This window comes from Equus przewalskii, chromosome 6 (assembly GCF_037783145.1).
Source record: "Equus przewalskii isolate Varuska chromosome 6, EquPr2, whole genome shotgun sequence".
Lineage (NCBI taxonomy): Eukaryota > Metazoa > Chordata > Mammalia > Perissodactyla > Equidae > Equus > Equus przewalskii.
In genome coordinates, this window is record NC_091836.1 from 20843264 (window position 1) to 20856633 (window position 13370).

A 13370-nucleotide genomic window follows, 5' to 3' on the forward strand; every position below is an offset into this window, starting at 1 on the left:
ACTATGGGCAAATCCACACGGCAAGCACGGACTGTGGGGCAAAGGAACTATATCCATATGCTCCATTTCCCATCCTACTTTTGGAGACAAGAGCCTATTTTCTGGTCACATTAAAACAGGATGACCATATATCTCAATTTGCAAAGGGCAGGGCCCCTTTACTTTCAAAAGTGTTCTCATTTGAATGATATAACATAGAGCACTTTAAAAAGCAAATTTAAACCAGGCAAAGAGGTAAATTAAACTTTTCTTTATTGATCCTCAGGCCCCTCATCCACAGGTTTCTTTCTATCTTTCTACTTGCACTTATGATTTCTTCCCCTTGAACTGCATAAGCGATTCTACCCTCTTTCTCACTGTAAAGCCCTCCTTTTCCTTTAAGCCTCAGCTCAAGCATCACCTCCCTCAGGGAGCCTTCTCAGTCTACTCTAACCTCCACAGATGTCTCCTTTCTTTGAAGTTCTAGCACACAACTTGGCACCTCCTATGATCTTAGTACTATTTTCAAGTTGTTTCTGTATGTGTAACTACAAAAGTTTTAAGTTATTCAAGGGCAAAACCTGTGTCTAATTACTTCTTTTATACCCCTTAAAGAATCTAGCTCTGTGACAAGGACATCATAACTATTCAATAAATATTTTCTGATTTCCAAACCTGCCTAACCAGCCGGCTTCAGGACATAAGAAGAAAACCCCAGGTACCTCCCGCTGCTGACTCTTTCTCTCACAGCAGCCTGTACTTTTCCTTTAAAGCACTTAACACAGGTTGTAATTATATATAGTTTTATGGTTATTTGTTTAATTCTAGCTTCCCCACTATACTGTAAGGTCCAAAAGGACAGGGAGTTTGTGTGTACCATTCATCACTATGTACCTAAGATCCAACCCAGTGCCTGGCAGTTATTCAAAAAATATCTGCTGACTGGATGGATGTCAGATTGACAGACAGACAAATAGATGGATAATGGAAGAAAGAAAAAATGATCTTAAAGTGAACTATAAAGAAACCAAATTTAAATTTTAGAGACTTAAAACATTTGAGAAACTAATCTGCTTACATTTCCATAAAGATCATGTGGCAGTATGTCACAGGCTTATTAAAACCTTCTCCTTTCCTCAGAAAGAGCTGGAGAAAAGTTAGGCCTGCAGCCCCATTCGATCTGGGGTCTAAGACACGAGTGACCCTTACATGTGGATCATATCATTATTTCTCATTCTTATATAAATTGCTAAACTACAAAAACCATTCCTTCCAGAAGACAGAGAAAATGTAACAGCCCCAGTGAATAGGCTCGAAGGCATCCAGGATCGTGTTCTCAAGAGCACTTCATGCACCACCTCAGAGAGACAGTTCTGAGGCACGCAGCCCCTGACAGTACAGTCTAACTTAACTGGCCTGAAGTCAGCAATGAGATGTCATGGTGCTAAGAGTTATAAATTGCTGTGGCAAACTGGACTATAGGATCCCTCCGTTTCTGCAGTTAGATCAATATATACTAGGAAATACTGAAGAAGAGAAATATTAAAGAAAACCAGAATAATTTTGGAACCCTAGGCAGCCTGCTAATTAATTGAAAGGTCTGACGTTTACATAATACTTTAGAATTTTAAAATGTTTTCATATTTCCGCTCTCATTTAACCCTTGCAACATTCCCATAAAGTAGATAAAATATTATTATCTCTGTTTTATTGATATGGAAATTTGGGAATCAGAGAGGAACAACCAGTAAGTAGCCAGGATTAAATGCACGAGTCTTCTGACTCCACACTCTTTTCACTAAACTTTGCACACCTTCAGGTGAACTACACCTTTTAAGTTTTTAAACCAACTGAATCCTTTCCTTGTCATATGGTCATGAAAAAACCACCAATTTTGGGGAAATTAGTACAATTTATGGGAAATGAAAAACCTCTGAAGGCATTCCCCAATAAACTTCTCCTTCCTCTACCTGCACCAGAAGTGTGCTCATTGGGCGAACAGGACGTAAAGCAGCAGCAGGGACCAACAGGAGAAACAGGACACACCAGGAAGGAAGCTTCGGGTCGGCTCTCCCTAGCAAGTTACACTCAACTTGCAAAAGCTTCTGGTCAGGGACCAGCCCAGCAAGAGAAAGCAATCCACAACAATAACTAGGATTACACTTCTCATATAGCAAAGGCAATTTTCAAAAGCTTGATACGGGCCATTGAGGAAAGTCGTGGGTTTTGGGATCTAAAATTTGTCCTGATCTTTCTCTGAAACAACACGTCTCTTCAGCCTATCCCTCCTTTGCAGGTGAGTTCAGTCCCGCATGACCTTCCATCTAGTCAACCAGAATAGCCTCCTAACTTGTTTCTATGCCTCCAACTCTGCCTCCTTTCAGTCCACCTCCCATACTATCACCAATGCAATCTTCAGATGTCACCTCCTCTGGGAACCTTCCTTGGTCCCTCTCACCCTAGCTGTTTTGGAATTAATGCCTTCCTCCTATGCTCTAACAGCACTTCTCTGAACTATGGTGCATCTCCCCAGAGATACTGGAAACTCCCAAAGGCAGTGGTATTGTCTGCCCACAGTCTAAAGTCTTAGATGTAGAAGATGTTCAATAAACTTTTTCAAATGGAGCCACTTATGCTTTATTTCTGCCCTTAAAATCTACCTTGTTAGGGAAGCAGGATATTCAGTGGGGAACAGCATGTAGCATCTCTGGGAAAGGCACTCATATTTCATGGTCTCCCAATGTGTCACCTGCTCCTGCTAGCTGAGGACAGTGCTGAACACAGAGGGGCCTGGAGGAGGAAATTCAGCCACATCACTAGTGTGGCTGTATGATCACCCCAAGTCACTGTGCTCACCAGAAGGCAGGTGGGAAGGTGACCAACACCTTATGCTCTTCCCTCAAAAGATTCGAATTCTCCAGGGAAAACTGCACAAGTGTCACTTTGTCTTGTCCCAAAGGCTCACAGTTTATGTGTACCAGCTGCTGTGCTAGTGAGCTACCAAAAGGGGAAATGGGAAGATGACAAACCTTTCTCATTTTAACCCTTCAAAACCAAAAGGAAAAAAGAAGTCACCTCAAAAATACTTCCTTGCTCCATTTGCTATAAACAGAGTTTGTTCTGTGACCAATGTGCTTCTGGTGAGTAAGTGTGACCCACTAACCTTCCCTTTGTTAACAGGAAGGTTGTTTGGGATCTGCTCTCCCTTCAGAGCTAGAGATCCTTCCAGGCCCAGATCTCATGTTGTCACAGTTTTCTCAACTCAAAAATGAAGGCACAATAGAGACCTAGCCCAAGTACTTAGTCATCAAATAACAAACCAGGCACCAAAGAACATGTGTGATGTAGAGAACTTCATACCATCACTGCTGCTTCTCTTTCAAGCTCTCTCCTATTACTATTCCAATTCTGACAATGTATCGAATATCAATCTATGATCCTACAACCTTTCACGGTCTTCCACTCCCTCGATGCCCTGCCCTCTTCCTCCTTACCCAACTGAAGGCCATGATCAATCATTGTATCACTTCCCTGCATAAACCCTCAACTCCCTCGACACTTTGAACTTTCTTGGCTAAAACCCAACCCTGCACACAAAGACTGAACTTGAATGTTCATAGCACCATTATTCATAATAGCCAAAAAGTGGAAGTGACCCAGATGTCATCAACTGGTGAAGGAATAAACACAATGGGGTGGGGGCAACCCCATGGCCTAGTGGTTAAATTCATGTGTTCCGCTTCGGCAGCCCAGGGTTTTGTTGCTTCAGATCCTGGGCGCGGACATGGCACCACTCATTAAGCCATGCTGAGGCAGCGTCCCACATGCCACAGCTAGAAGGCCCCACAACTAAAACTACACAACTATGTACCAGGAGGCTTTGGGGAGAAAAAGGAAAAATAAAATCTTTTTAAAAAACCCAAAAAAACAATATACAAACATGACTGTTATTTCCCTCATCTTAAAAAAATAAAAGTGGAATAGTTTGGGGTGATAAAAAAAGTTTTGGAAATAGATAATGGTATTCTCAACACAAAAAAGAAATGTATATCTGTCACATGATAATGGTTTTAGCTAATACTACTGTAGTAATCATATTGCAATATGTAAGTGTATCAAACCAACATGTTGTACACCGTAAGCTTATACAATGTTATATGTCAATTATACGTCAATTTATAAAAAAGATAATGGTAATGGTTGCACAACATTGTAAATGTAATGAATGCCACAGAATTGTACACTTGAAATGGTTAAAATGGAAAATTTTATGTTATATATATATGCTACCACAATAAAAATAATTTTTTTAAAGGACAAAAATCTTCTCTAGTCATCATTTCCCTGCACCCACCACCAGCTATAGTCCTATTTCTCTGCTTCTCTTTATAGCAAAACTCTTCAAAAGACTTGTCTATATTTGCCCTTTCCAATTTTTGTCTTACTATTTTTGCTCTGACCCCTCTAATCTCTCAAGTCCTTCTACCCTGCCCCACTCCACCAAAATTGCTTTTATCAGCTGCCACATCCAATGGACAGTTGTTATGCTTCTCCTTACTTGATTTATCAGCAGCTTCTGACTACTCCTTACTACTGAAAATGTTTTCTTCCCTGTTTCTGAGTCCCAGACCTGCCTCTCAAGACCTGGTATTCTACCTTTCGCTTTCTGTCTGACCTCTTGGATCCTGGGCTCTGCCTGCCAGGCCTCCCTGGACCTCCTTAACTTCGACTGTCTGTTTACCTGGACTTGTGCCCAAAGACAACCTGACCCCTCCAACTCACCCCTTACTGCTTTATCTGAACATCCTGACTCCTCTCTTATCCTTAATTCTGAGACCTTTCTAAAGTGCCAGTCAAGCCCTGGTCTAGTTGGTTTCTCTCTTTAAGATCGAGTAAGGCCTGCCTCATCCCTGACTGAGGCTCAAGCCCAAAAATAATGGATATGAACTCCTAGTTCTTTAAAGGACACTGTCAATCTTCCTAACAATGTTAGAATACTCTTAATTAAGATAGCTGAAGTTAGTTGCCAAAAATAATCAATTTCAAACACTTATTTGTGTTTTCTTCAGTGGATCTGTTTTTACTTAGATTCGTTTATTTGGATGATACCAAAATAAACTGTGGAAATTAATAAACAGAAACCTCATTAAAATGGAGCTGGAAGGCCAAAAGGGGGCGCTCCCAGGCCCTATGGCAATAGCAGAGCCCAACAGGAAGAAGAAGGACTTCCTCTTCCTGACCGGCAAGAAGCTCAACCATCAGAGACTGTCACAACTCAGCTAATGAAAAGCCACTACACTTCAAACTACCCGTCGCGTCCAACAGACTCTGTTTACAATAGTGCTCCCAACTTCCTCTTCCCCTCTATAAAGCATTTTTCTCCTCCCCTTGCTGCTCAGGGCTAGCACGTGGCTCACAATGGCTGTAGATATCTAATTGCAATTCTTTGCTGATCTTGAATAAGCCCATTTTTGCTGGAGAAATAACTGGCTATTTGTTTAAGGTCAACGATACTTTGCATTCTGGTGCCTAGAAAAAGAGAACACTCTTAGATTTCGCAGGAAACTGGATAAGAACAGATGTGTTTGGGCCCAAACACAAAAATAAAATGATGGCTACTAAAGTCAGCCCAGGACTGGAAGTCATTCAATCCTAGATTCCAATTTTCACCCTTACTAGTCCTACTACATCTCCTAGAATTAAAGTCACATACCTAGAAGCATCAAGGAATGGTCTGTAGGCCAAGCTGATCCACTCTTCTCTATTGGATGAATATTTCGGCTCCCGGGGTGTTTCTCTCATGGTGTCCAAATCCACTAAATAATGGCATTTACTGATGTCAATCTGCAATAGAGTAAGACCAAACTTTCATCAATAATTTCAAAGGTTCTTTCAGGGTAAGGAATATCAATTGCAATCCTAAGAATTCCCATAGGGTTTTAGAAGCACAAACATCCAAGTCCTCAGATAATGTTGCTCTTTGCTCTCTCCACTTTGATAAGGCTTCCGGGGGTGTGGGGGAGGGCACGCACTCATCCAGCCAAATATATACGTAAGCTTTGGGAGTTCTGACTCTAGCTTGGGTATTAAGTCCATCTAGCCTCACAGACACTTCTGAAGCTAGCATGAGTCCACAACCTATTCAAAAAACTATCTTCTCACTATTGCTCCCTTCTAATGCATCGCCTCTTACTCCAGAGATTGAAAGGGCATGACTAAACACAAATGCTAATGCGTGAGGAAGCCCTGTCTCTGCTGACAGAGTCATGTGAGGTTACGCGACACCTCGCAAATGGTCCAGAATATGCATATCATCTCCTTCAAAAATTCAACAGAACTGACAGAGACATGGAAACTGTCCCTGCAGGAAAAGATCAGTGAAACTGAGATATCGAAACTGCAGAAGTGGAAAAGATTATGAAAAATAAACAGTAACTATTAGCAAAACTATAGTCATTTAGTTGCTCACAACATGGATACACCAGAGCATCACAGATGCTCATAAGAGAATTTTAACACAATTCATTTAAAACCACGGTGGTACTGTGCTTCTCACAAAACTGATTAATCCGATGGAACAAGCCACAAAATCTGTAGGATAATTCTCTTGTTAAATAGTTCATTTCAAAATATAATTACATTCTTCTTCTCATCTCGAAGCTATCAGAATATTTAACAGCCACAGGGAAAATGTTTAAGCCTTTTTAATTTTAAAGTTTTAACTTTTTTTAAAACAAACAGAAAAAAAGACAACACACAAGTTTCTGTGAAGTTAAATAAAAACTCAAAGACAGAAAACATCACTGTGATATTGTGATTTATAATAAACATATATATTTTAGTCTTGCTCCACTGTTCTTGGCTCACAGCTCCCAAAACCCTTGTAATTTCCTAAGCATAGGAGCAATGAGAGCAGTTTTTGTTATAATATTTGGTCTCTTGTCCTCAGTTCCTAAAAACTCTTCAAAGCCATAAAGGTGAAAGGGGTGTCTTGGTATTCATAACAAGCTCCTTTCAACACAACCGCATTTATGTTAATGAGGTGACTTCTGGAAAGCTGGAGGCTGGTTGCCAGGAGAACTGTGGGATTAGGGGGATGGAACTCTCAGTCCCACTCCCCACTTCGGCGGGGAGGGGAGAGGGGCTGGAGACTGACTTCAATCACCAATGGCCAATGATTTCATCAATTGTGCCTCGGTAATGAAGCCTCCATAAAAGTCCACAAGGACGAGGTTCAGAGAGCTTCCAGGTTGGTGAACATGTGGAGATTCGGGGAGAGTGGCGCAGCTGCGAGAGGGTATGGAAGATCCAAACACTTTCCCCATACCTTGCCCTAAACATTTCTTCCATCTAGCTGTTCCTGAGTTAAACCCTTTTATAATAAACTAGTAATCTAATAAGTAAAACGTTTCTCTGAGTTCTGTGAGCTGCTCTAGCAAATTACCTGAACCCAGAAGGGGGTCGTGGGAACCTCTGATTTATAACCAGTTGGTCAGAAGTACAGGTAGCAACCTGGACTTGTGATTGGCACCTGAAATCCAAGGAGGAGGTCATGGGAACCTCCAATCAGTAGCCAGTTGGTCAGAAGCCCAGGTAACAACCTGCGCTTGTGATTGGCATCTGGAGTACAGGGACAAGGGGTGCAGTCTTGTAGGATTGAGCCCTTAACCAGTGGAATATGATGCCATCTCTGGGTAGATAGTGTCAGAATTTAGTTGAACTGTAGGACACCCAGCTGGTGTCTGAGAATTGTTGCTACTGTGGGGAACCCCCAGCCATTGGAAATTGGGTCCCTTAAGCATCTTAATCACTAATGTAGTCAGCTAAAGAAAAGTAAATCTCAAGGGAGGAAACTATTATTTTTCACTGTTTCTTACAGGTCAACTATGTCACATAACCACTTTAAAAATCATTATATCAAGGCCTATAAGGGATTATTAATCTCTATTTTATAAATGAGGAAGTCAAGGCTCAGACAAACTCAATAACTTCATTTTTTTTCAAGATACATATATTAAACCCCCACAATGTACCAGGCATTAAGTTAGAGCTAATGATACAGAATCCAATAAATAAGACACAGTTCTTGCCCAAAATGGATTTACAGTTCTAAGCAAAGTCATGTGAGTATCCAGCAGAGCCATATTTTGACCCAGGTCAGTACGACTTCAAAAGTCATATCTTGGGGCTGGCCCGGTGGCGTAGTGGTTAAGTTCACACACTCAGCTTGGGCAGCCCGGGGTTCACAGGTTCGGATCCTGGGTATGGACCTAACACTGCTCCTCAAGACACACTATAGTGGCATCCCACATAAAACAGAGGAAGACTGGCAACAGATGTTAGCACAAGGTCACTCTTCCTCACATACACACAAAAGAAGTCATATATTAAGACTGTCAAAAATGACTGAAATAGAGGCAAAGTGCTCTCAGGAGCTCATCTAAATGCTTCTTAAAAATTGAAACCAAAAAAGAGGGGCAAGCCTGTGGCTGAGTGGTTAAGTTTGTGCACTCCGCTTCAGTGGCCCAGGGTTTCGCTGGTTCAGATCCTGGGCACAGACATGGCACCGCTCATCACATCATGCTGAGGTGGCGTCCCACAAGCCACAACCAGAGGCACTCAGAACTAGAATATACAACTATGTACTGGGGGGCTTTAGAAGGAAGAAGAAGAAGGAAAAAAAGAAAAAGATTGGCAACAGATGTTAGCTCAGGTGCCAATTCTTAAAAAAAAAGAAGAGTCCTCCTAGAATGCTAGGTTTCAGCTAAGATAAAGAGCATTTGAAACATGAATAGATCTATGGCAAATCTCATATTTAATGGTGAAGAGTCGAAAGCTTCTCCTGTGGGATCAGGAATACGTCAAGGCCGCTTGTTATCATTACTCTACTCAACACTGTACTAGAGGTTCTAGTCAGCAGGGAAAGATAAAAGAAAGAAAAAAACTTCAGATGAAATAGAAAGAAACAAAACTCATTTATCTCAATGACATGACTGGTATATATAAAGTCCAAAAGAATCAACCAATACATTTTTGGAATTAAGAGAGTTTATCAAACTTTAGACTTATAGGATGTAAAATCAATGTGATATATGCCTGTATAACAGCAGTAAACAATATACAATATTATTATATTTTTTAATTATGTATTTTCAAATTATATTATAAAAATATTATTTACAAGGACTTGAAAATGAGTGCCTTGAAATAAATCTAACAAAATATGGGAAAGTCCTCTATAAAAAAAGATACAATTTTATCGACAAATTCTATCAACTGATGAATTTATAATGTGGTATATTCATATAATTAAAATGTATATACAGGCAATGGAATATTATTTTTTTATTTTGATTTTTTGCTGAGGAAGATTAGCCCCGAGCTTACATCTGTTGCCAATCTCCCCTCTTTTTATTTTTTTTTTGCTTGAGGAAGATTAGCCCTGAGCTAAGATCTGTGCCAATCTTCCTCCACTTAACATGTGGATTGCCACCACAGCACAGCTGACAAGTGGTGTAGGTCCGTGCCTGGGAACCCAACCTGCAAACCTGGGCCACCCAAGCAGAGCACACCAAACCTAACCACTATGCTACGGGGCTGGCCCATTCAGTCTTAAAAAGGACACAAACTATAACACAGATGAGCCTTACAAATATTATGCTAAGTGAAAGAAGCTAGACACAAAAGACCAAATATTGTGTGATTCCATTTATATGAAATGTCCAGAATAGGCAAATCCATTGAGACAGAAAGCAGATTAGTGGTTGCTCAGAATTGAGGGAGTGACTGCTTAATGGGTATGGGTTTTTTGGGGGGAGTGAAGAAAATGTTTTGAAATTACATGGTGATGTTGGTTGTAGAACATTATGAATGTACTAAAAGCCACTGAATAGTACACTTTAAAATCATTGGTTGCCATAAGATTCAGGAACTCTATTTCTAGTTATAGGTCCCAAAGAACTGAAAGCAAGGACTCAAAATAAATATTTGTATCCAGATATTCATAGCAGCATTATTCACAATAGACAAAGGGTGGAAACACCCCAACTGTCCATCAGTGGATGAATGAATAAACAAAATGTTTGTTTAACGGGTACTGAGTTTCAGTTTGGGATGATAAAAAAGTTCTGGAGATAGAGAGTGGTAATGGTTGCACAACAGTGTGAATATACTTAATGCCTCGCACTGTATACCTGAAAATGGTTAAAATGGTAAAATTTATCACAATAAACAAATCTTTGAAATGATGAATTTTATTTCAAAATTTTTTGATAGAGAATAAAGTATACCTTATTAGTTTTTTTTTTAAAGATTGGCACCTGAGCTAACAACTGTTGCCAATCTTCCTTTTTTCCTGCCCAAATCCCCCCAGTATATAGTTGTATATTTTTTTAGTTGTGGGTCCTGCTAGTTGTGGCATGTGGGACACCACCTCAGCTTGGCCTAATGAGCGGTGCCATGTCCGTGCCCAGGATCCGAACCAGTGAAACCCTGAGCTGCCGAAGCGGAGCGCGTGAACTTAACCACTCAGCCACAGGGCCAGCCCCTAAAGTTTACCCTATTAAATGGAGAGATAAACTTTATTCCTAGATTAAAGGCTCACTATTATAAAGACGTAAATTCTAAATAAACTGATTGATAGTTTAAATGAAATCTCAATAAAAATTCCAATAGACTTTTTTTGTGAAATTTGACAAGGTAATTCTAAAACATATATGGAAATGCAGAAGCCAAGGCACTCTTAGAAAAGAAGAGCAAGGAAGGTGGGGGTTTATTTACTATAAAGTTAAAGTAATTAAGACAATGAGGTACCAGTGCAGGAGCAGATCAATAGACCAGTGAAGAGAACAGAACCAAGAACAGAGGCAGGCACATATGGACCCTGATTTATGACAGAAATGACACCTCAGAGCAGTGGGGAGAGGACGGTCTCTTCACTAACTGGTGCTGGGACAACTGGATATCCTCTGGGGGAAAAATGAAATTGGACCTCAACCTCACTCCATACATAAAAATCAACTTCAGATGGATTACAGAATGAAATGTGAAAAACAAAATAATAAACCTCTAGGAAGATAATATGGGAGAATATCTTCAAGGTTTTATGGTAAAAGTCTTTTTAGACACAATATAAAAAGCATTAACTGTAACAGAAATGATGGATGAATTTGACTACATTAAAATTAGGAATATCTATTCATCAAAGATACCACTGAGAGAGGGAAGAGATGAGCCACATAATGGGAGAAGATATATGTGCACATTTAACAATCAAGGATTCATATCTAGAATATATAAAGAACACCTGCTAATCAATAAGACAAAGACCATCCAATAGAAAAATGGGCAAATGACTTGAATAGGTACTTCATAAGAAGAAATCTAAACTGCCAAAAACTAATGAAAAAGTGCTCAACCTCATCAGTAACCAAGGAAACGCAAATCAAAGCCATGATGAAAAATTATAATACCTAGCGTTGGCCAGAATGAGGAACTACTCTTATACATTGCTGGCAGGAGTTTAAGTTGGTACAAGACTTTCAGAACACTGTTTGACAGAATCTGCTAAAAATAAACATACGCATTTCCTACAATTCAAGAATTCTACTCCTAGGTATTAGATTGAACCATATGAAATCATTAATATTTGACTGTTTATACACAAAAATGGTAATTTCACATGGCTCAAACTAATGTATATCCAAGAGAAACACATGCACCAAAAGACAAGTTCAAGAATGTTCAAAATGGCATTATTTGCAGTTGGCCCAGGTTGGAAACAACCAAACATCCATTAACAGTAAAATAATAAGTTGTGGTACACTCATACAATGAAATACTATACAGTAACAAAAGAGAACAAACTACAGCTACATGCAGCAACATGTGTGATTATTACAAACAAAATGTTGAGTGAAAAGATCAAGACACACAAAAATTGCAGTATGATTTCATGTATATGAAGTTCAAAAACAGGCAAAACTAACCTATTATTTAGGAATGCATACGAAATTGGTAAATCTAAAGAGAAAAGCAAGGAAATTATTACCATATAAGTGAGGAGACTCCCTCTGATGGGAGGAGTGGGTAGTGATCAAAAGGAATTGCTGGGATGGGGCTGGTTCAGTGGCGTAGTGGTTAAATTTGTGCACTCTGCTTTGGCAGCCCGAGGGTTCGGATCCCCGGCGTGGATCTATGCACCACCTATCAAGCCATGCTGTGGCAGGCGTCCCACATATAAAATAAAGGACGAAGATGGGCACGGATGTTAGCTCAGGGCCAATCTTCCTCAGCAAAAAGAGGAGGATTGGCGGTAGATGTTGGCTCAGGGCTAATCTTCCTCAAAAAATTAAAAGGAATTGCTGGGGGAGATTCTGGGTGCTGGCAATGTTCTAGTATTTGACCTGGGTGAGGGTTACACAGGTACCTGCTCTATTATTATTAATTTACTGTACACTTATGTTTTGTGCACATTTAGACTTATGAGTTATACGCAAACAAAAGTTTTAAAAAGTGCATATAAGAACAACTTGATCATCTCTGGCTCACAGTAAACTCTGTTCTTCCCCAACCTCTAACTCACAGTAACATTCTCATTCTCTCCCAGCATTATTTATATGTAAAAAGACTTCAGTCTCACATCTGTCTCTACATATGGGCTATTCCTCCAGGGGAGAGACAGCACACTGAGAATTGACGTCAGACCCAATTCCATTCCACATAACTCTCTAAAAATGATCCTTTGCATAAACACTTCAGGAAGCAGCCTTTCTGGTCTGAACACCCACTCTGTAGCTCCCAAGGATTTTAAAAACATGAAATAAGTCTTTAAAAGATTTGCTAGTGTCAGGCCTCTGTAATCAAACAGAACCAGCAAGGGGCAGAGACTTTCATGGTCTCATGCCTAGACCTCCTTCAGTGAGGGAGCTCTCAGTATGACACTTCAATACTTGACCACAGCATGGCCTTTTCCGGCCGGGCATACTACAGGTCTGATTATCTGGATTTGGTGTTGACTACATGGTCTACCAGAGATGTGGGTAGTAACTAATTAATACCCAACTACACCAGTTAGCTTTAGGCTCCACTCATTACACCACACATGCAAATTCCATTTAAAGTAAAGTTTTTAGAAAGATATCACGGCAAAAATCATATTAATTGAGATATTAATCCATTAAAAAAATGTAACTTCTTTTCATCCTTCCTGGGAGGCAGCTCAATAAAGAATTCTTTTTTTGTGGAAGCAGTTACTGAACAACTAAAACACACAAGGACAAAAGCCTCCAGCAGAAAATGTTTAGGTATGATCAAGGGGTGGTTCTCTACTAGAGAAGAAATAAGGTAATTAGAAAAGAAGCCATAACAATCAACAAAATAAAAAGACAGCC

The 13370-nt window shown here is 39.9% G+C and overlaps 1 protein-coding gene across 4 annotated transcripts in view; it reads right to left on the reverse strand.

Annotated features, from left to right (window-relative positions):
• ALG9 (ALG9 alpha-1,2-mannosyltransferase) overlaps positions 1-13370 on the reverse strand; it is a 95417-nt gene that overhangs the window by 17664 nt on the left and 64383 nt on the right. For all 4 annotated transcript variants that reach the window (XM_008527250.2, XM_070624856.1, XM_070624853.1 and 1 more), the window contains one exon: positions 5693-5823. In XM_008527250.2, coding sequence (XP_008525472.1) covers positions 5693-5823 — 131 coding nt within the window. The remainder of the gene's footprint in view (positions 1-5692; positions 5824-13370) is intronic.